The sequence below is a fragment of the Mus pahari genome, chromosome 7 (genome assembly GCF_900095145.1).
Source record: "Mus pahari chromosome 7, PAHARI_EIJ_v1.1, whole genome shotgun sequence".
In the NCBI taxonomy this organism is placed as follows: Eukaryota; Metazoa; Chordata; class Mammalia; order Rodentia; family Muridae; genus Mus; species Mus pahari.
The window spans coordinates 99,829,626-99,852,756 of record NC_034596.1 but is presented as its reverse complement, the minus strand read 5'-3'; the positions used below and the strand labels follow the sequence as shown (position 1 = coordinate 99,852,756).

At 39.3% G+C, this 23,131-nt stretch overlaps 1 protein-coding gene across 4 annotated transcripts in view; it reads right to left on the bottom strand.

The window, feature by feature from the left end:
* The window catches only part of Papola (poly(A) polymerase alpha), a 54,176-nt gene that overhangs the window by 19,807 nt on the left and 11,238 nt on the right, over nt 1-23,131 (bottom strand). For all 4 annotated transcript variants that reach the window (XM_021201385.2, XM_021201386.2, XM_029541162.1 and 1 more), the window contains exons 2-13: nt 18,707-18,880; nt 17,537-17,603; nt 13,492-13,573; nt 11,909-12,018; nt 11,280-11,333; nt 9,826-9,937; nt 9,054-9,143; nt 8,824-8,962; nt 7,354-7,426; nt 6,025-6,145; nt 5,077-5,161; nt 147-200 (exon numbers count right to left, since the gene is read on the bottom strand). In XM_021201385.2, the coding sequence (XP_021057044.1) occupies nt 147-200; nt 5,077-5,161; nt 6,025-6,145; nt 7,354-7,426; nt 8,824-8,962; nt 9,054-9,143; nt 9,826-9,937; nt 11,280-11,333; nt 11,909-12,018; nt 13,492-13,573; nt 17,537-17,603; nt 18,707-18,880 (1,161 nt within the window). The remainder of the gene's footprint in view (nt 1-146; nt 201-5,076; nt 5,162-6,024; nt 6,146-7,353; nt 7,427-8,823; nt 8,963-9,053; nt 9,144-9,825; nt 9,938-11,279; nt 11,334-11,908; nt 12,019-13,491; nt 13,574-17,536; nt 17,604-18,706; nt 18,881-23,131) is intronic.

Here is a 23,131-nt window from a genome sequence, read left to right as displayed (position 1 = left end):
AAAAAAAAAAAAAAAAAAAAAAAAAGAAGTGGGCCGTGGTCTCTGTCCCGCAGTAAGCCAGCAGACTCCTTGAGCAGCAGCTGCCTCCCACACCTGTGTGCTGAGCTGTCTATCTGAGTCACTTCAGGGAACGGCTGACTACTCACCATTCCAGACGCTGCTTTTCCGTGGGCGCACTTGCTAGAAGTACAATATAATGCCTTTGAAGATAAAGACAACATGCTATTTACTTTATTTATGTGCTTTGTGCTGGATCTTATAACCATAATGTAATAAGGGTCCTCACACTTACAGACCAACATTGATTCAACAAGGGGTTTCCAGTCAAGTGTGCACATAAAATCATGTAAGTTAATTCCATGGTTTCACTATTGGCAAGTTGGATTTTCTACAACAAACTATGAATTTACCAAAAGAGTAGCTGAATTTTCAAGGTTGAAAAATCATTACATGGTAATTTTGCTCAACATTCCAACAGACTTCTACCTAGAAAATTTATAAAGACACTCATGGAAAACAATCTATCAAAAGAAAAATGGTTCTTGCACAAAAATAATCATTAATAATAATCAATAATCTTGACATAAAAATTACACACTACAAAAGTTGACTTCAAAAATAACATCAAGAACATCAGGTCTCCAGTAATATCATATGGTATTTATCAGCCACCTCACCCAAACAAATGGTATAAACCATTGCAATGGGTTCCCTGCAGTTAAGACTGTCCTGAGAGTCAAATAAGTGATTTCTACTCACAACTTAAATCACATTTAAAATGTAGAAATTCCAAGTTTATACTTCAAAAAATATCACCATGGACAAGTATCTATTAGGACTTTTGAAAGCAATTACAACTAAATTACTAGACAATTCTTTTTCCCTTAAATAACAAAATAAATCACTCTGTACGTACCTTTTCTAAATACTGCAAGCTGAGTTTTACATAAGCAGCTTTACCTCAAAAGCAAACTGACATTATCTAGTGGATACTAGACAGGAAGGTGCCAGCATAATCTAGTCTGAAAAGTCTGAGAACCTACTGTTCTTTCACACCTTCCAAGTAATGTTGCTAGTCAAAAGCAAACAAGCTTTGAGAACCAGACACAATTACCAACCAGAGTAAGCCCATCTATGAAAATGGTAGCTCAAACTCTTCACAAATTTGCAAATCTACACACAGCTATAGAAATTGCATGCCACCTGGACAAGAGAATGGCATTTATCTTTGTGGAAAAGTACTGTCAAAAATTAACTAAATTAATAAAAATTTATAAAGTACAGAAAAAAAAACATAAAAGCTTAAGACACGCAAAAATTAGTTGTGGGGCTATAGAAATAGGAAATATGCCCAGTTATGGAGCCATGTTGTCTATAGTCACAGAAATGAGTTCTTCCTTTCCCATTTAGTCAGCATTAGTTCAAACAAGCCAAATACAAACAGTCAAGATTCACATAAAAGCACTCAAAATTCATGCATTTTGTGTACAGAGAAACTCAAACTATGACTCACACAAATCAAGCAAACTCCTGACATGCTGAGTCACATTTCTGGGTTACTGAGTCATTAAAAAAGATGACCTTATTATGGGAAGAGAAAGAGGAGACACAAGTGCTCTCAAAATGTAGCAGCTATTGGAGCATGCACGCACACACGCACGCAGACACACAAACTCTAAAGTGTCACGCTGCCTAAGCTTCCCACAGTACAGCTTTTCCAATTCTACCTCAGTATAGTTAAGAACGCTTATTACTCAGGCTGCACAGGCACTTGATCCTCTTGCCTCCATCTCCCATGTGCTGGGATTACAGGCCGGCATCCCCAGACCCATCAACAATAAAGCTGTTTTGCCCCTCACTCCCCTGAAAATACTTTTATTGAACACCTGGATCTTCAGCAAGATTAAATGATGCACCACAATACTTTGTTTACATACAATCCATTTTAACATAATTCTGTTGGCAATTCAAAGGCTAAAGTTCAACTTGACTATTCAGGACATCCCAAGGGAAGGGGACAAAGTTTTGTCTTCTCTGTATACTTAAACACACATACATATTTACCTATGAATATCTCATAACAAGATTTATGGGATAAACTTACATGTAGGTATATTTTAATAAACTTGATATAAAATCAATTAGTTTTTTTAAAGCTGTAAATATTTTAACACAATTTAATAGAAAGCAGTGACTTCTCCAAGAAACCAAAAATCTCAAATTAGTTTTCTTTTAAAAATCTGCATTTTTATATTTTACATGTATGGATATTTTGTCTGCATATTTCTGTGTACTCTGTTCATAAGTGCCCACAAAGGCCAGAAAAGGGTGATGGATCCCCTAAAACAGTCAGTTGTAACAGTTACTGGGTCCTGGAAATTGGTCTCAGGTCTTCTGGAAGAACAGCCAGTGTTCCTAACTGCTGAATATCCTTCTAGTCCCAAACTCTACATTTTAAAAATACCAGAGCTGGTATCCAATTTCTAAGAATCTCAAGACTCTTCCAGAGTAGATCATTTCTAGACTATACTGTAATAATCCCCCAGACTGTGATACTCTTCATGCCTGCCAGGCACCAACTAGCTCAAGTGTCTCCAAGAAAGATCTAGGGTTAATGCCATTGTTATTGCCTTTCCCCCAAGATCTCATATAAATTAAATGAATTAAAATTTATGTAAAACCGTTCTCAGGCTAAGAGCGTACCTCATCTAGTAGAGTGTTTTCCTAGTAAAAAGTTCTAAGAATACTTAAGTTGTTACAGTTATTTACCAAAAAAGCATTCTGTAAGTAGATTTCTTGGCCATTTCATCTCAGTACTTTACCTGGGTAGGTAGATGACAGCTCAGATACCAAGCACTGAAAGGAAAACCTATCCTTAGTTAAAAGCCTTATGATTCTCTTTAAATTCATAAGCAAGAATTACAGCTCACTGAAGTGTGCTGCTGCTGGTTTTCTGTTCTGAAAATGGGGTGCTCATACATTCCAAACTGATTTTGACTTTGCTACATAGCTCACTCAGGCTGACCTTGAAATCTTGGTTCTCCTACCTTTGCCTCCCTTCCATGTGGTGAGATTACCTGTGTCTGAGCAATTGTAAAGCTAGTTTTTGCACATTTTTACACTTGCCTTCCTAGTGCACTCCTCCCTGATCCTAGTGAAAAGTAATGCCTAAGATGACCACTAGTCACATTTCTTAATGCCAATGGTTGTTACATTATTAAAATACAAAGATTAATTATTTAAAACTTTAAAAATTAACAATACAATCCCTTTCTTCAGGCAAACTTCCACCCCACTGTTTGAAAATGGATGAGTTTACATATTTAAGGTGAATGAAATCTCTCCTATGGTCCCCCTCTCTTCCAAGAATAGCAGGAGTATTTGACACAATTTAAAACCCTAAGAAAAAAATAACACTTTTCAAGACATGCTTCACACAAAGCCAATCTGTGTGTCAGCAGCCTCAATTCTTCTAGGTCTTGATTATAACAAACTTAGACTGCCCCTTCAGGTTACAATGTAACTGGTGCTTCACACAGAGACAGACTGTTTAAACTGCTCCAATCTACCTGCTTTGTCCTCACTCACTGTGTTTTGAAGGGCATGAGTGCAGAGCAGTTAGATCTTACATTCCCCAGGGTACTTGGGTTTAAATTTTTGTGAAACAAACCTGTTGCTACAGCCTCCTCTTCCTAGTTTTTTAAAAGGATGACTGCCTCAGGTGTCAGGAAAAGAATTACTAACCGTCTTGCCAGCTGAGACCTTCCATGTGCTACAGCAAAGACTCGGGTATGAGGAAGACCCACCAATATGTGCCTCTCACAGTCCTAGCAGTGCTGGAGTATAAAAGATGGTGTGGTCCATGCTAGCATTCACCGCCCCTCGAGCCCAAGCTAAGGAAGCAGAAATCCATCTTTCTCCAACTCTTGTAATCACGGATGTGAGACAGGAAAAGTGGTGCTCATGTTTGAGACTGGCAACTGAGAAAAGCTGGGATCTACCTGCTGAGGCCTTAATCTTTTTGGTGTAACTATGTCTCAAGTATGATATTTTTCAAGTGTTGGTACATATGATTGCTAATGGGCATCAGTTATCTCCTCAGCACTAAAGAAACAGAATGATGTGCTGATGAGCATGACAGCCTATAGCTAGGCGTGACCAGGAGCACAGCAGCACCATGCTGCTCTGCCTCTGACAACACAGTGCTCCAAGAACACAACAGGTAAACTGACTCATCACTGCATTCCATGCAAGATACAGAAACAAAACACGGAGACATCATGAAGGTCATCATTCTTACTTTTAATTTGGGAAAAGTATAAAATAGTTTTGCTTATTGTAACAAAACACAGTCCAACATAAAAATGGTCAGGAAAGTCTCAAGCATTAAAGCAAAAATTTAAGTGGGACTTTGCTTAATTTTTCAGCCCAGGGCAAATAAGGCTCGAGTCCATATTTGGTTCTTGTTCTTTTTTTAAGATTTATTGTAACTTACATTTCCAACACAGCACAAATCATGAGGCTTTTCACCTCTAAGGTACTAAAGCATTAAATTAAAAGACATTAATAAAAATTATACCCACTTAAATTGTTAGAAAACTATTTGCAGACATATTTTTGAAGGGGGAAATATGCTACTAATTATTGAAAACATGTAGTCAGCCAAACACCGACGTTTCATTAGGTCTGTGCATGTCCTAAACTATCCCAGCAAGCTTTCAGAATTAAACGTACACATTTCTTGATAGAGAACCTTACTTAACTTTTTAAGCACTCACCAGCCTACTAAGGTGCAGACAGTATCCTGGTCGTAAGTGACAGACCTAGAAGAACTGAGGCTGCTGACACACAGTAGGACTGCTAGTAAATCAAGCAACTAAAGTGTGAGGATAACACACTGTGCTGATAAAGGAAAAAACCAATTTACTAAAAACATTAAGCCCTTTTTGACAATAAAGAAAATTCTACAGACACTGGAGAGACTTGTTCACGAATCTGGCAAGAGGAAATACCACATATGCCACTGTTAAACCACTACTTAAGAGCAACACGGCTGACATGCCTTAAAATACATACTTGTACTTCTGAAAGAAGTTTGGAGCTTCAAAAAGTTTGGACCACTCTGCCTTACTCAGCAAAATTTCATCTGTGATAGCAAGACCTAAATTAAAAACATATTAGAATATTTGTATGTTTCAACCTAGCAATCTTGAACTTTAAATAATTTTAAACATATCACATGCATTCACCACAGTCCTAAACATTATCAAATAGAAGTTTTACTTTATAACCTTAGAGCTCATTCTTACACATATTTCACAAACACTGGAGAATTTTCTGAGAACCACATTTCTGGTACAGTGCCATTATTAGTAAAATGTCACGCTCACAGGAAGGCTCAAAGTGAAACATACTAGTTACCTGAAGAATTAAAGTTCCCCATATAATGTTTCTGCCTTTTAAAATCAAGTTACTGCTATCTCTAAATGGCCAAGAAGTCTTTCCCATTAAAAACCTTCCTTGTGTGGAACACAAGAGTAGTCAAATTAAAGCTGAAGATGGTACACAGCCTTTTTTACCTGATGCTTTCAGCCATCTTGGTCTTTGAGGAATTAAGACTAGTAATACCTTTAAATTTACAATTAATTGGGACCCAAAGTCAAGGATCTTCTCAAAGGCAGAGCTTTGGCCCCAACCACACTCCAAGTTCTTTTCCAAGGAGTGTAAAAAGTCTGTATATCCCTTGGGTAACCCAGGAAGACGAAATGGCATCAGCTCTGATGTTAGAAGGCTCTGACACAGCCTTGAACCAATGTCCAAGCCTTTTAGTGCTGCTTCATTCTCCAACATACTGTCAGAGTAAACTGCTTAAACACTGTTCAGTTCCTCTCCAATACATAATCAAAAATAAATGCACAAACCCAGTCTGGCAATTCAATTCAATGAAACAACAAGCTGACTGCTGGGTCAGCAACAGTGGGCTGACCCTTTTGTATGAAGTAGAGCAGAAGCAGAAACACTTACCTTGTTTAAACTCCTCAACCATGACCATCCGTGTTGAAACGGACACATTGTACGTGGAGTTCTGCTGTGGGTATGCTGGTGTAATTATAGGCATAAGATGGTACCTATCACTGGGGTTTACCTACATACAACAACAGCCAATCAGTTTCTTCAAGGACATAGACAACAGATACTTGGACTTTTACCCCTTGTTAAACTGAACCAATGATTACATTTTACTTCATTCATAGCTGGAGTTGAGAAATAAAACACATGTCAAGAGACTGTTTTATAGACATTTTTTACAGAATGAAAGATCTAGTCTACAGTCTGTTGCAACCTGACTGCATGGACCTGCTGGCAAGAGCAAAGCAAAACAGGAAAATGTAGTTGCAAATCTACTGCTTTTCTGTATTTGGCAGCATAAATCAGAGTGCCTGCAAAATTACACTTTTAAGTGTTATAAAACTCACGTCAAATAAGATGGGACTGTCCCTGCAACCTTCAGCTACCAGTGAAAGCATATTAAGAGAGGTATAACAGCTCTGGGCCAGTGAGAAAACAGGATGATTTAGTGACTGCTCATCTGTACACTGTGTGGTTCATCCCCACAAAGGCAACTACTGACACTCTCCCTTAGATGCCTTGAGGCTCAGGCAACTTGAAAGCACACAGCTTGGGGCAGAGCCCAAAAGGACTTATAAAACTTTGATATTGTAATAAATAACAAATGTTTAAAAATTATGATCTCAAAGTCCTGGAAAGTTTTGATTCCAATGAATTCCTTTATATTATAAAGCTAATGTTACTGACACCTAAAAAAGTTTAAAAGCAGTAAATGCTATCTATAACTTTTCAACAAAGTGGGTGATCTTCCTTGACACATTTCTGCATCTCTCAAACACCTAAACCAGACTTTACAATTCTAGCACAGACACTGCAATCCTGCTTAGGAGCCATATGTCTCATACAAACACTATGCAAGAGCTTTCTACAACAAGCCAATTGAACAAAATACTTAAAGCAAATGAAAAAAATATACAGGGATTTTTAGTATCCTTTTATTTTTTTTAAAAGCACAAACACCCATACAACTTTGACTTACAAGATAGTGCTATATGGAATAAGTTGTTAGTGAAATCTGTATAAACTGTGTACAATTAAATGTGGTTTACAGTACAGCATTACACTTCTCTAACACCAGAGGACAATTAGAGAGCAGGTCATCTATAACAAGTGAAATATGGGTGCGTCCACTCATGTGTAAGAACTGGGCAGCCTCCTTCTTTATGCAGGTGACTTTTGTTATTGAATAGTGTGAATTTGTAGGGGAAAAAATAATACACTAACCCTTGGGTCCCACACAGGCAAATTAAGATTGCATTCTTCAGGCTGTTTCAATAGCACTGGATTTGGCCATTCCCTGTTCAAAAAGATTGTAGCACTTGATAAGACTATTGGATATTAGCATCTAAACGTTTCTGTTAAACATACAGCATTTGTGAATGCAACCCTGCTTCACTCACTTGGCATATACACCACAGCCTCTCATTCCTTTCTGTTTACATAACATTCCTCTATGAAGTCAAATCATAATAGCTTTATCAAACTCTTGTCAGATATCTGCTCTGCTGGAGAACTGATGATAAAGCACTATTCAAACAGTTAAGTGCCACCTCAAGACATCTAGTGTGTTCACCTCAACTTCTAACAGGGCTAAATCCCGTTTAAGACTCCTGTCTTCACACTAGTTCCATGCACAGGCATATGCAAAGTGACTTGTAACTACAGTCAAAGTGCAAAGGTTAACAAGGACAATGCTTCCTGTGATTACTATATATAATACAGTCATGTTATAAAATGTATTAATGCTACTTCAGTTGGGCATAAAGATCAAAAATGAAAAATGCTTCTTTTGCTTAGTATAAATCATGCTGGCCTACTAGCAATGTTCGCGGCTTGCCTTAAGAGAAGTTCTGTGTCTAACCTTACCACACCTCACTCACCAAGACAAAGGCAAAGCAGCAGAACTATACTGGAAAGGGCAGTAGCTACAGATTAAATCCACGGTCTGTTACCAAATGATTACAAAGAACAATTCTTTCTTCACATTAAGAAAGGAAAGTGTTGGCAATATGAAAGAGAAATCTCTTTAAGATAATTTGACTAAAACCCCCAACTCTTGGTATCAAAGTAACTACCTCAAATTGGCAGTATTTTGGACTTTTCTTAAATCCAAAAACGTGTATCTTGAATAGGAGATCTCTCCTGGGCTAACAAGTCTCAAAGATCCAATGACTTCATTTATTTTTCAGTCACTTAACATATTTTTTAAAAAAGTGTTATAGAAGTGACACCTTTAAGGTTTTGCCAAGTTAATGATGGCTGAAGGTAAAACACAATCACAAATAGCCTATGGATAGAAGTGATCAGAATGAAAAGAATGGTGTGTGAGGTCTACACACCCTAGTAACAGAGCGGATGGCAGAACACATTACAGTAGCTAAGTTCAGAGTGTATTTGGAGGGTAGGCTGGCAGAACTAAGGAAAAGAAACGGAGTTTAGGTTTGCCTTTTCACACACAATGTCTCCTCCCAACGCGGTAGCTGTATCTTCAACTAAAACTGGTTTGGTTTTTGGCGGGACTAGCGACTAAACTCGCGGCCTTGTGCACGCCAGGTAAGCAGTCTACCACTGAGCGCTACCCTCAGCCCACAGACTGAAATTGAAATCTGAGAGCAGCTGGAGAAATGCCACAGAAATAAGACTAAACTTCATTGTCTACAATCAATTTTATTGTAATATAATCTAAAAACATACCATTTAGAAAATACCAAGAAAAATTTATGTACAAGAGTTGATGCTATTGCATTTGGATAAAGCTGGCAAGTTCTTGCTACTAGCATAGCCCAGGAAACACCACCGAGGAAACCTAATATATTGGAATAGATGTTGTGCCCTGTTGATAAGGGAAAAGCAAAAAGATTAAGTTAGTGTTGATGAAGAGCTTCAATGTTTGTAATAAGCTAGCCAACAAATTCTGAACTCACGTTTGGCCCACAGTTTGATGGCTCTCAGAGTTAACCTGAAGTTGTCAATGTTTGGTACTAGATGTAAAATCTCATCGGTTACCCTGCAACCTGATTAACGGAGTGAGAGAAACAACAGTAAGCCTCAGGTGTTACAATAGCGTCATCATCAATTTCCTAAGACTATCGTCAAATTAAAACCTTATTTGATGGAATGACGATGTGACCTCAATAGATTTAAAAGGCGTGAAATGAAGTAGTTCTTTCCTGTCCCCAGCAGAATCCCTAAACCACAACTAACACACCTAGCAGTTTCCTAATCTCAACCTTAAAACTCTTGACTTTTTCCTGTATATATTCCCTGAGGAGTGGAGTTAGTCCATCTAAGCTTCTAATAGTTGTCCCAAAGCACATGTAATGAGCTATACTAACATTTTTTTTTTAAAAAAGAGAAAACCCTTTACACTTATCTGATGAGATTATAAAGGAACTATCAAATGCAAATTAATGAGGGCTACACATAGTAAAGCCTCAATCACTAGCAACATTATAAATGTCAGTCTTTTTAAAGATGTAATAATATACCACTAATAGCAGGGAAAAGTGAAAGGTCATCAGACAGCAAATCAACTACCAGACTTAGTCTTTCCAGGGTAAAGAATGTGTATATCCATTACACATTTACACTGGCTACAAAAAACTTCATTACAAAGCATACATTTTAAGAATTGTTGTTTACTATTTGATAAAAAGCCCTTCAACTTCACAAAAGGAAGCAGGCTTTTTTACATACCATTAAGGCTTCTTATACATCTTATATCTAGGTTTTTAAGCAGACTGTCATCTCGTAGGTCCAAATCTTCTGGAATAGTCTGCAGTGCTAATCTTGCAAACAAAATATCAATCTAAAACAAAAATAAAATCTAACATTCCATATTTGTCAAACTACTTTTATGGCATTTTCTACTAAAAAAAAATTCTTAAAGCCCTCTCATCGACCATGAACCTTGCAATGGCTACAACAACCTCACAAGAAGTCCATGCTGTATACACAGGCATATTAAACAGAGGCTAAAGCATGGGAACGGTGATATGAAATAGAGCCTAACAAACAGTACATATCATTTCTACCGTAACAAGTCTACTTAGCTTAAGGTTAGATGCATACACTGAAATTAAGTCCTGGTTTAGCATTTGTAGGAGCTGTAAGCTGGCTGTACACTTAAAGGGGGCAAAATATGAGGCAGATACACTCACAATGAGCTCAGAATGGAGCTCACATATTTATTTATTTTCACATTAAACACAAAAACAATAGGTAGTCACCTTATATTTTAATTAGATATCTTCATTTTTAAACACTGTCTATAACTCAAAACTATGCAAATTTAATTCTTAACCAAATTTAACAATTTTGGCTACTTATTAAAACCAACATTTCAACCTTAGGTATCTTATATAGCAATTCTAAAAACTGCCCCTGCAACTGTACTTTTAAAAAAAAAAACAGCAGGCTGGTGAGATGGCTCAGCGGGTAAGAGCACCTGAATGCTCTTCCAAAAGTGCAGAGTTCAAATCCCAGAAACCACATGGTGGCTCAAACCATCCTTAATGAGATCTGACTCCCTCTTCTGGAGTGTCTGAAGACAGCTACAATGTACTTACATATAATAAATAAAATCTTAAAAATAAAAAAACAGCTAGCTATCATTCTTTCAATATCTCAAATTTTATAATCAGCAACAATATCATCACGACACCATTACGTTTACAGAAGAAGTAAGAGTCAGTTCTGTAGCAACAACTCTGCTCCAAAAAAAATCTAGGTGGGTGGGGCACTAAGTCTATTAAATGACTTAAAGCTGTCACTGCTCACACTGCCCCTAAATTTTGAAAGTATTTATACAAATTTACCTAAATAAAAAAGGCTACTTGGAAAAACAGACTGCATACTTATTGCCTGAACTAGACACAAAGTTCACCTGGGAAGAAAATACCACATAACTATTTTGCAGTAGCCTCAGTTTTAAGTCCTTTGCTCCCACTTCCACTTAAGAGTTAGAAAAGAACCTACCTAATACACACGCTCTACAAAGAATGGACACCCATTTCCGAAACAAACAAAAAAAAAAATTTGTTGGTATTAACCAACTCACAAATTCTTACTGGCAATAAAATTTTTATCTAAATTAACCAAGATCCAGAATAGCCCATACCAAAAAGCTGCCCACTAGGACTAGGCCTTACCTCTATCCCATCAAAACAGAGTTTGATAACTGGTACAAATGCCTCTTCAACAGCCTGTGAGAAAGTGAACAAGTTTAGTTCCTGAAGCTCCACCCCTGTTAAATGCTTCCACTACCTTTTACTTAGTCTAAGCCAGGGTCTCAAGTAGTCCAGGTTGGCCTCAAACCAACCACACAGCTAAGAATACCTTGAACTTCTACTCTGCCTGCCTCTACTTCCCAAGTACCAGAATTACAGGTAAGCTATGTGGCTACTATTGCTACTTTTAAAAATGACACTGAAATTCTATTACCATAATTTAGCATAATTCCCAACAAAAGTAAGTTCTTAGCTATGAGCTTTAACACCCCAAGCCTGGGGGTTCAAAATCCTCCATTGCTATCATAGGAAATGTGGCTGTTCAGAGATTACTTATTCACTGTGTTTGCTTCTGTTTCCCAATCTGTAACGAGTTTATAGGTTTATCATTCTAGTTTTATTTTAAAATACAAAGACAAATGTATGCTGGGTGTTTAAAATTGCCTGGCAAATATGACGGCTCAATTAAACGATTCTTCCACCAGTAAATACATTTCTCAACAGACTAAATGGCATTTAACTCTTCCTCTCTTGCCCCAGTATGTACATACTCTTAAATCTTTCACTTCTTCTTGTAATTTCAATTTATCATAGAATGAGGTGAAAAAGTCACTTCGATCAACATGTCTTGGTGCAACACACAACGCATCAATATCAGCACCTTAAAAAAAAAAGGAAACCAACCATCACACAGTAGTACAAGGCAACTGTCTCCCATCTTAACAGTAACCAGCCAGTAGGAAAAGGTATTGCTAACTAATGGGCATGATTTTCTTAAGACATACTATATTTAAAATGGACTCTATAAACAAGACAAAACAAGGGTGAGCCTGTTTCATCACTACACACACACAGTTTTTCTTTATGTCTTTTCAATGGTGCTCGGTGCTTCTCTGCTCAAAGTATTAAAACTAAAAACTTGACTAGAGATGTCAACAGAATCGGGTCAATGTATAAAACTGGACATGAGGCACACAGCACATATCATGAGTAAGCATATTATATAAGCAATGAGAAAGAGACAGCAGAGGGCCAAGGCATAGTACACAGTCCTACCTGAGGGGACACCTCACAATGTATCCTCGGCCATTCACTGCCAAGGCATAGTACACAGTCCTATCTGAGGGGACACCTTACAATGTATCCTTGGCTATTCATTGCTTACAAGTCTGACCTGACCTCTTCTACCTGAGCTGTATAAACTGGTTCTGCCTATCTCTTTTAAGACTCTGACTCATATTTGTGAAAGAGAAATCAAGCCTGGTGGTGGTGGTGGTATACATCTTTGAAGCAGAGGCAGGTGAATCTGAGTTCAAGAACAGCCTAGTCTAGACAGAGAAACCCTGTTTCAGAAACAAACAAAACGTTAAATGTTTTAAGAAATATAAAAGATAATGAAGAACAAGAACTTCGTTACTGGAGCTGGTGAAGTGGCTCACTGGTTGAGAGCACTGGCTGCTCTTACACAGCACTCAAAGTTAGTTCCTAGCACCCACATGGCAATTCAGACCAGTTCTCTAAATTTCAGATCCAACAAATTCAATGCCCTCTTCTGGTTTCTATGGGTACCTGTCATACATTTGGTACACATACATACAGGCATAAGAAAATCCATATATAGACCAAAAAAAAATCTTACTTTTTTTAAAGAAGAAAAAGTTACTTTACTTTTAAAAGTAAATATTTAATGTGATCACGAGTAGCTACAGACAAACTGATTCAGTTTTTGCTAAGCTGTATTTTACAATATATCTGTAATAAAAAAATATGAGGACAAGAAAATGACAATACTTTCTTAGAGTTCTGACACTTTCTTCTCACATCCAGTGACACTCTTCAGAAAGAAAGAAGGAATCTATGGAGAACTGTCCATAGACCACAGCAGAATTTGCTCTGTGCCCACACTTTCCAATGCAAGAAACCAGCAGAGTGCTGTTGGATACAGAAAACATGCTTTACTCCACTGGTTAACTGAGCGTATTACTGACGTCAGGTCTGTCTGATCTTAAAGAATTAAGACTCCTTAAGGATTCACTTCTATGATAACCAAAGTCATTTATGATTCATTAACAACTGTCAAAATCTTAAAGAAATACAAATTGTATGAGCTCAAAATAAGCCAAGTATTACCTACCTTTCGTGTGGACTCCTAGTCTGTAAGATCCAAATGTAAAAATTTTCCCTCCGACATTTTCAATTACAGATTGTGGGAGATTCTGTTAACAAACAATGGTTGTTAGTAAAGCAGGGAAACCAATTCAAATGACAACAACTCAGTTCTCAGTTATTAATTTATGGAGAGGGTCTTTCTGTTTTTTGTTTGTTTGTTTGTTTTGTTTTGTTATCCAAGAACTGGAACTATAAAATATAAAAATGTTAGTGACACTATACTTTTAAAAAGCAGCAGCAGCAGGGATGTAATTCAGGTGGCAGAGCCCTTGAGTGTGCATCAAGTCCTAAGCTGGTCCTCAGCTCTACAGAAACCTGGGACAATGGCATACACCTGTAATCCTCAACACCAGGGACGTGGTGGAAGGAGGATCCACATTCAGGGTCATCCTCACCTTTATTATTCTAACCTTGAGGCCAGCCTGCCTATAAGAACCCCCATCTCAAAACATAAGTGCATGCCAGGCAGTGGTGGTGCATGCCCTTAATCCTAGCACTTAAAACGAAGAGAAGTAGCTCTCCGAGTTCAAGGCCAGCCTAAAACTACAGACTAAGTGCCAAGACAGCCAGAAGTACCCAGAGAAACCCTATCTGAAAAAAAACAAAAAAATACAAACTTATATACATACATAAAACTAGGTTTATCAAGATCACTCAGTATTAAAAAAAAAAGCACTGCTAAGTCTGATATCCTGGGTAACTGGAACCCATATGCTAGAAGGAAGTGACTCCAGCAAACTGTCCTCTGACCTCCACCTCACATACACCAACAAAGTAAGAGATGTAATAAAAGTTTGAAATAAAAAGAATTATGCCGGGCGTAGTGGTGCACGCCTTTAATCCTAGCACTCAGAAGGCAGAGGCAGGCGGATTTCTGAGTTCGAGGCCAGCCTGGTCTACAGAGTGAGTTCTAGGACAGCCAGGAGCCATACAGAAAAACCCCATCTCGAAAAACCAAAAAAAAAAAAAAAGAAGAAGAAGAAGAAGAATTATGAGATCCAAAAATATTCACAGGAAGACTGACTTGGGTTCTACATCGGCTAGCACAGTGAGATCAGTGGATGGAATTCTTACAAGGCCCCAAATCCTTACAAGGCCCCATTACAAGACTTCCACTCACTACAGAACCACATTACTCAAAGAACAGGAAAAGTATGGTGGACAAATCTTGATACCTAACTTCCAATTATAATAGAGCCAGTAGCAAAAACATGAAAATGACACAAAACAATACTACACAGACCAAAAAGAACACAGCAGAGGACTAGAGAAATATCACAGCTACAGCCTTCTCTCATCACAAGTCCGTGTTCTTGAACCAGTGTTGCCCCAAAATGAATCTAGGATTGGCCTCACAGGCTCTCTATTATCTACTTAGTTATGGATAGCCCACAGCAGGGTAGTATATATCCTTGCAATTCCAAAGGCAGTCTGGGCTACATGAAACCCTTTCTCAAAAGACAAGACAGGTCTAGAGTCTAAATAAATAAATAAATAAATAATCAATCAATCAATGGTTCGAATCAATCAATCAATCAATGGTTCTGACCAGGAGTAGTGGCAACAACTGTATTTCCAGAACCAGGAAGGTGTAGGTAAAGTCATCACTGGATCCAGGTGGTGAGGTCCAAAGCCAACCTAAATACTATATAAATACTAAATACATACTAACACCCTTTGTCAAGACATAAACCAGTTGGGGCTTTGTCTACTTGACTATGGTGTTTAAGCATCTAAGAAATAAATCCATGTGTCCAACTTTAGACTAGCACGAACTAAAGAATAAAAACGCCTCAGCTTGGATACTTCTTGCTCAGCCCATTAAACGTTCCAATTTTTCTATCTTTCCAATTTTTCTATCAAAAAAAAAAATCTGTTATTAAGTTACATGTGGGACATAGACTGCCAGTTAGGGGGCTGGTGAGATGGCTCAGCAGTTAAGAGTACCGACTGTTCTTCCAGAGGTCCTGAGTTCAAATCCCAGCAACCACATGGTGGCTCACAATCATCTGTAACGAAATCTGATGCTCTCTTCTGGAGTGTCTGAAGACAGCTACAGTGTACTGACATATAATAAATAAATATTAAAAAAAAAAAAAAAAAAAAAGACTGCCATTTAGCCGGGCATGATGGCACATGCCTTTAATCCCAGCACTTGGGAGGCAGAGATAGGCGGATTTCTGAGTTCAAGGCCAGCCTGGTCTACAGAGTGAGTTCCAGGACAGCCAGGGCTACACAGAGAAACCCGGCAGGGGTGGGGGTGGGGAGAAAGACTGCCATTTAGAATGCTTCAGTTGTTCAAATTTTTTTTAAGACTTATTTATTTATTTAGGTTTTTCAAGGCAGGGTTTCTCTGTATAGCCCTGGCTGTCCTGGAACTCATTTTGTAGACCAGGCTGGCCTCGAACTCAGAAATCTGCCTGCCTCTGCCTACCAAGTGCTGGGATTAAAGGCGTGCACCACCACACCCCGCTTTATTTATTTATTTTATGTATATGAACATTGTTGCTGTCTTCAGACACACCAGAAGAGGGCATTGGATGCCCATTACAGATGGCTGTGATCCACCATGTGGTTGGGGGAAATTGAACTCAGGACCTCTAGAAGAGCAGCCAGTGCTCTTAACCACTGAGCCATCTCTCCAGCCCCAGCTGTTCAATTTTTACCCAGATGTTTAAAACCAAGCAACTTACTTCTCCCTTGTTACTACCATCTCCTGTCCTATGAGTCTTTCTTTCTTCCCTTGGTTCTCTTATCAGTTTTTGAGCTCCATATAAATTAAGCATGCATTTCCCATTACAGCAGAAAAATTGCTATTTATACAACTTTTAAAAAATGTGGCTGGAGCAGGGCGTGGTGGCATATGCCTTTAATCCCAGCGCTCAGGAGGCAGAGGCAGGCAGATTTCTGAGTTCAAGGCCAGCCTGGTCTACAGAGTGAGTTCCAGGACAGCCAGGGCTATACAGAGAAACCCTGTCTTGAAAAAAACACCAAAGACGGGGAAAAAATGTGGCATATGGGTTAGACACCATACAACTCTAAAAACTTTCTTTACCATGCTCCTTGACTGGTGAATGAGTACAAAGTTCCATGAATTCAGAGAATATCACAACAGAACAATGATGTTCCATTTGAGTATCTAAAACTGTTCTTCTGGAAGACCCAAGTTCAAGTTCCCAGTACTCACTACCCACATGGTAGCTCAGAAAATCTGTAACTGCAGTTCCAGGGGATCTGATGCCCCATTCTGACTTTTTCAAACACCAGAAACATGGTACAACACACAGGTATACCTGTAAGCAAAACACCCATAAACTTAAAACTAAATAATTAGAACAAATAAAAAACGAGCAAATTATTCCAGAACTTTTTTTATAGACAGTGAAGATTCTATTCTCAAGTACAGTAGAACAGGAACATTCCAAAAAATGTAATAAACATTTTAAACTACTTTCATTTTTGGTTAGAGACAATGGGTCTTACAATATAGCCCAGGCTAACCTCAAATTCTTAATCCTCTAACCTCCTTCCAAGTGGCAGAACTGATGATCAATGCCACATCCACCTTAATCAGGGGAATCCTTCCCTGAAGTAATCCTTAGAAGAACGAGCAATAGTTCACAATTACTGGGCCCAACTTTGAAATACTGTTAAAATACTGTAACCAGAGATTATTTTATTTATTTATTTATTTTGAAAATTCACTGATTTGGCTTCTGTTGGCGTCCTTCAAAATAACAAGCAATTTGGAAAGTTACAAATAAGAATGGTACATTGGAAGACGTTTCAATCCTGGCTGACTGTGCTGCACACTCCTTTAGTTCCAGCACTCAGGAGGCGGAGGCCAGGAGACTTCTGTGAGTCTGGGGTCAGTTTGATCTATATAGTGTGCTCCAGGACAACATACAGCAAAACCCTATCTCAAAAACAAACAACCCACAAGGACTGAAGCCAGCCAAGTAAAGCCAACTGAGAAGAGACAGCGTCTGGCTTCTGTGGTATCACCTTACCTTGCTTTCACTGATTTCTCGAATCCATTCTTTCACCAGGTTATTTAATTTTCCCAAAATTAAAATCCTGTTGATAAAGCAATTGATTATTACTCACTACAAATTAAGTTATAAATAAGAGGTTTACTAAGTTTTACTTTTCTTATTTTTGAGACATGGTCTTACCCATGGCTGGCCTAGAACTCACAATCTTCCCTCTGTCTCCCAAGTGCTGGAATTATAGGCATGTACTGCCATATTACACTGTTTGTTTGTTTACGAATAGGGCTTAACTGTACAATCTAGGCTGGCCTTGAAATCACAGGAATATGCCCACCTTTGCTTCTCCGGTGCTGGGATTAAAGGTGTGGGCCACCATACCCAGCCTCACAATTTACAGTTTAAGAGATCAGACAGAAACTTACTTAACAGTGGTTTTACACTGGCACTTGTAAACTGGTTAAAGCATTTCCTTTTTTTCCCTACACTATAACCAAGAGCCACCAGAATTTTTTTTTGTTTTTTAGTTTTATTTATGTATGTTTTCCGGCATGTATGTCAGCATGCGCACTTTGCATGCAGAGGGCAGAAGAGAGCACTGGATCCCCTGAAACTGGAGTTAAAGATGTGAAAACTACTAGGTGGGCACTGGAAATTGAACCAAGGTCCTCAGTAAGAGCAGCCAGTGCTTGCTATATCTGAGCCATCTCCAGTCCCCTTCAAAAGAAAATTTTCATTGAGCTAAGGGTAGCTCTGTGGTAAGAGCACTTGTCTACAATGTGCAATGTTTAAGGCCTAACCACTCCTCCTTACCTGCCAAGGAAATCATACTTATAGCAACATAACACTAAATTCTAAGCCAGGCTAAACTCTAAGCCGGGCGTGATAGCGCACGCCTTTAATCCCAGCACTCGGGAGGCAGAGGCAAGCGGATTTCTGAGTTCAAGTCCAGCCTGGTCTACAGAGTGAGTTCCAGAACAGCCAGGGCTACACAGAGAAACCCTGTCTCAACCTCCCCCCCCCCAAAAAAAAAAAAAAAAAAAAAAAGAAAACAAGTTCTTTCTCAGAGTCTCATTCTTGTGTGAAACAAATATAAAGATTTAGAGTAAGCTGACCTACTGAGTGAGTGGAACTGCCTCGCAATTCAGCCTGTGAGCATCCTAAAGCACTCCCTCACTTCTATCTCCTTACCTGCGCTGCAGTTCCTCTTCCTCTTCGAAAACCCCAAAGGGCTTCAGCGTCTCGATGAGCTTCTGTGTGAGTAGGCAGTCAGTCTCCTTGGGGGCTGCTAAGCTGATAGGAGAGGTAATGCCATAGTGCCTCTGTGGTGGCTGCGTTTGTTGTGATCCCTGCGTTGTAACTGGACTAAAAATGGAATTGGATAAATTTTCTTTACTGCCAAAAAGTTTCTACAATTTAAAAGTAATAACAGGACGAGAACAGGCACTTTCACACAGCTGCCCCTTGCCATGCTGCCCGTACTTGGATTTCTTTTCGACAGGAGCTGCAGTGCAACCCAGGCTGGCCAACGCTGCCTTCTCTCTCAGTCCCGGAATGCTAGAACTATAGGCATGTGTCACCATGCTAGGCGCCACATTTTTACTTTGAAAACACATTCACAACAAAATGTATCCCTAGATATTTTAAAATAAAATAATAAATTGTTTCTCCTCCTCGAGAAACTTTACCATCACTTAAACACCAAAGTAAATGTAAGAACCTATAAGGCTTTGACAAGATAAAAGAAATCATTAAAACCCTAGATTGGTAAAATAGATTCTATTGCTGGTGAAGGGACAAAGTTTATTATGCCCCAGTAGGTTAGAAACATTTGTACCTTTTGAATTTGTGTTTGCGAAGGCCCCGATTGTTGTGTGAACTCATGCATTTGCCGATTGTTGTAGCTTTTTGCCAAGAATTTGTGGGCTTTGGTTGCTAGGCTACAGGTGAAAAACTTTCCTGGTAACCTGTTCCTGCACAAGATTCCAACCCCTCACACCTCCTATACCCATTCTTCGTATTGATGGCCCAAGGCCATGTGATTTGAAAATCCCCTATTCCTCCTCCCTTCTTCCCCCTGGAGGGGCCATAAAAAGAAAGGCCCCTCTCGCCTTCGAGGTCTACTCTAACCCCGAAGAGTCATCCCCAGAGCTCTGGAGTAAAAGGCTCCTGTGATTTGCATCAAAAAATGGTCTCTTGTGAGTTCCTGAGGGGGGTCTGCGCCATCCCGAGACTTGGGCAAGGATCTCCCCACTTTGGGGGGTCCTACAAACCCAGATCAACACACTACCAGAAAGCGTGCAATACAGAACACACAGCTAGATAGGGTGCAATACAGAAAATAAACCTCTTACAAATTTAATAATAAGCCTTTTTGCACTGTTATTTCTTTTTTGGGTGGAGGGGGGTTTTCGAGACAGGGTTTCTCTGAATAGCCCTGGCTGTCCTGGAACTCACTTTGTAGACCAGGCTGGCCTCGAACTCGGAAATCCGCCTGCCTCTGCCTCCCAAGTGCTGGAATTAAAGGTGCGCACCACCATTGCCCGACTGCACTGTTTTTTTGTTTGTTTGTTTGTTTTTGTTTTTTCGATGCACTGTTATTTCTAAAGCCCCGATAAACACTACAGGAAAAAGAATGTGTTTCAGCTGGACACCTAGTATACAGTAATCTCAGCATTGCCTATGAAACCCTATCTCAAGAGAGGAAAGGCAAATGCTATTTTTTCACATAAGACTCTCTCTAAGTGAAACTTAGCATGTGACTCAATGGATGATGTAAGTAATGGGGCAAAGAGCACAGACAAATCCAATTTGAAGGGAAAGAGCTGTATTCATACTAAGTTTCTGACACATTTTTAGAGTTACATGTGATAAATCTTATGCACTAAGTGCCAGGATACTTTTCTGTGTAGCCCCACTGGACTCTGCGTCTGTCTTCCAATACCAACACAGATATAAGCTGCCATAAGCTTCCTGGGCTGTTACTGAGGAGCCACTCAGCTAGCTGTGTCTTCTAATCACTGCACCCTGACACATTTTTATGTGTTGTGTCAGCTTTTATTCAGACTAGAGTGACATTTCTTGAATAAATAAGATTCTGATTTATCTCTGCAGTCAATGAACCCCTCTCTGCCGTCTCTTCAACCTGTTCTCAGCTGTGCAGCTTGCTGGACTTCAATGCTCCTTTCAAAAGTCAGGAAGCCACATCAACACCAAGCGTTTTCTTAAAGCTAAAAAAACTAAACATTTTATTTTTCAAAATTATTCAGTTTCTACGATTAAGATATAGTAGTTAGTCTAACTGAATTCATGTCTTAAGTACTATGTGTTTTCAAAACTGATATGAAACAGATAGCCCTCGAAACCACATACCTAAGCCAGGAGTGATAGCTCACACCTCTAACTCAAGCACACAGGAGGCAGAGGCAGGATGATGAGTTGCAGACAGGCTGAGATAGCCACTTAGTAAGATGCTGTCTCACCACGCACCCAACTCTATGTCAACCTTATACACTTATCTATGGCCCAGCACTACTGGGCCTGTTTGACACTCACTGCTCCACTGAGATTATCCAACTACAGTCCCCATCACTGTGCCAGTATGTAGGTGTGATCATCGATAACATTTGTTTTATTTTATTTTATTTTATTTTTTCGAGACAGGGTTTCTCTGTGTAGCCTTGGCTGTCCTGGAACTCACTCTGTAGACCAGGCTGGCCTCGAACTTAGAAATCCACCTGCCTCTGCCTCCCGAGTGCTGGGATTAAAGGCGTGCACCACCACGCCCAGCTGCATTTGTTTTATTTTTGTTGTTTTGTTTCAGATAAGATTTTCCCCGGGGATGGTGAGATGACTCAGCAGGTAAGAGCACCCAACTGCTCTTCTAAAGGTGTAGAGTTCAAATCCCAGTAACCACATGGTGGCTCACAACCATCCTTAACGAGATCTGACTCCCTCTTCTGGAGTGTCTGAAGACAGCTACAGTGTACTTACATATAATAAATAAATGGGGGAAAAAAAAAAGATTTTCCCATGTAGCCCAGGATACATATAATAACGTTCCACCACCCTCTTGCTTCAGATCAGGATGAGAATGTGCCACAGTGCCCAGCTCTCATAAGAGGTTCTACATTAAGATTTAAAAAAGAAAAAATTCTAAGCTAGATTTAGTCAGTCCAGCATTTTAGTGACTTTAGAACATATTCCATCTCTGTGTGTATAAGCAAAGAAACTATGGTCTGCTTTCTTCACCTAGGCTGTTATAAATTCCTTACCCTTCAGTTCAGTTTAGATTCTCAGCAAAATGCAAACCACTCGCTGTAGTTTTCCTAGTCTTCACCATTCCCATCCCCCTTCAAGTCTTAGGTTTTACTATCAGCTTGGAATGTTCCTGTCAAGGTCACTCTATCAGTGTATCAGAAGACAGGTTTAGATTTATAAATCCACACAAAGTTCTTTAATCTAGAGCAAGATACAGTGGTGCATGCCTACAACCTCAGAGCTGAGGCACATCAAAGATTCAAGGTTACTCCTCCATGAAATAAGGCCAGCCTCGGCTACAAAAGACCATCATGTGTCTTTGGAGGGGAATCAAAAAGGGGTAAAAATAATAGTTTATCCTATTGGGGGGGGCACTTTATATCCACATTAGTCTCCATGCTAAATTGATGGTGAGATAAATCATATGCAGTTGTTTTTAATTTACCTCAGTATGTTATCTGTTATGCATATATATACATGTACACATAAACATGTGCATCTCATCTAATTCAAAAGCATATACAATACATATCTGTAATGTAAACATGTACAGGTGTACATACAAGCACACACAAATCATCTAATTCAAGTAAGAACATGCATAATATAGAGACCGGGAGATGGCTCAGCCTGTAGAGTACTTTCCTTATAGGTCTGCTGATCTGAGTTCAATCCCCAGAACCCACACAAGAAGCAAGATAACGTAACGTACCAGCCGTGATGCCAGCACTTCTATGGGAACATGGGAGATGAAGACCGGGAGTGGCAGAAACAGGAGACTTTGGAATGAACAAAGGAGGAAGCTGTAACACCATGGACAGGCATCAAGGGCAGTGTGCAGGATGGAATGCACTCTCTCACAATTAAATAAAAGCAAATGCATGGTCTAAACACTGTGGTGTTTGTCTAACACTTTGGGGTGTAGCTAGAGCAACAGATCATGGTCATCCTCAGCTATGTCTAAGTTTAAGGTCACCTGGCTATATTCTGCTCCTAAAACATGAAAGGATAAAGTCTGCTTCATGTTCACCCTAACATAATGGTCCCCTTCATGATGCTCTCGGCCTCATCTCAGGCCCACAGTAATGTAGCCAGCTGAGCATGAAGAAGAACCTGAAAGAGAACCAAAATCAATACTTCCTCCTTAGAATTTTAGAACTTTATTTTCCTTAGGTATTTGGCACAGACAGAAAAGCAAGCACTGCATTGTGAGTAGAAAAATGTAGACTGTAATCCTAGCACTGAAGAGGCTCAGGTGGGAAGTTAGTAAGTAGCAAGTTCAAGGCCAGCCTGGTCTACACTGCAAAATCAGGTCAAAGCCTAGAAAGATGTCTCAAGAAAGAATGGGTTAGGAGG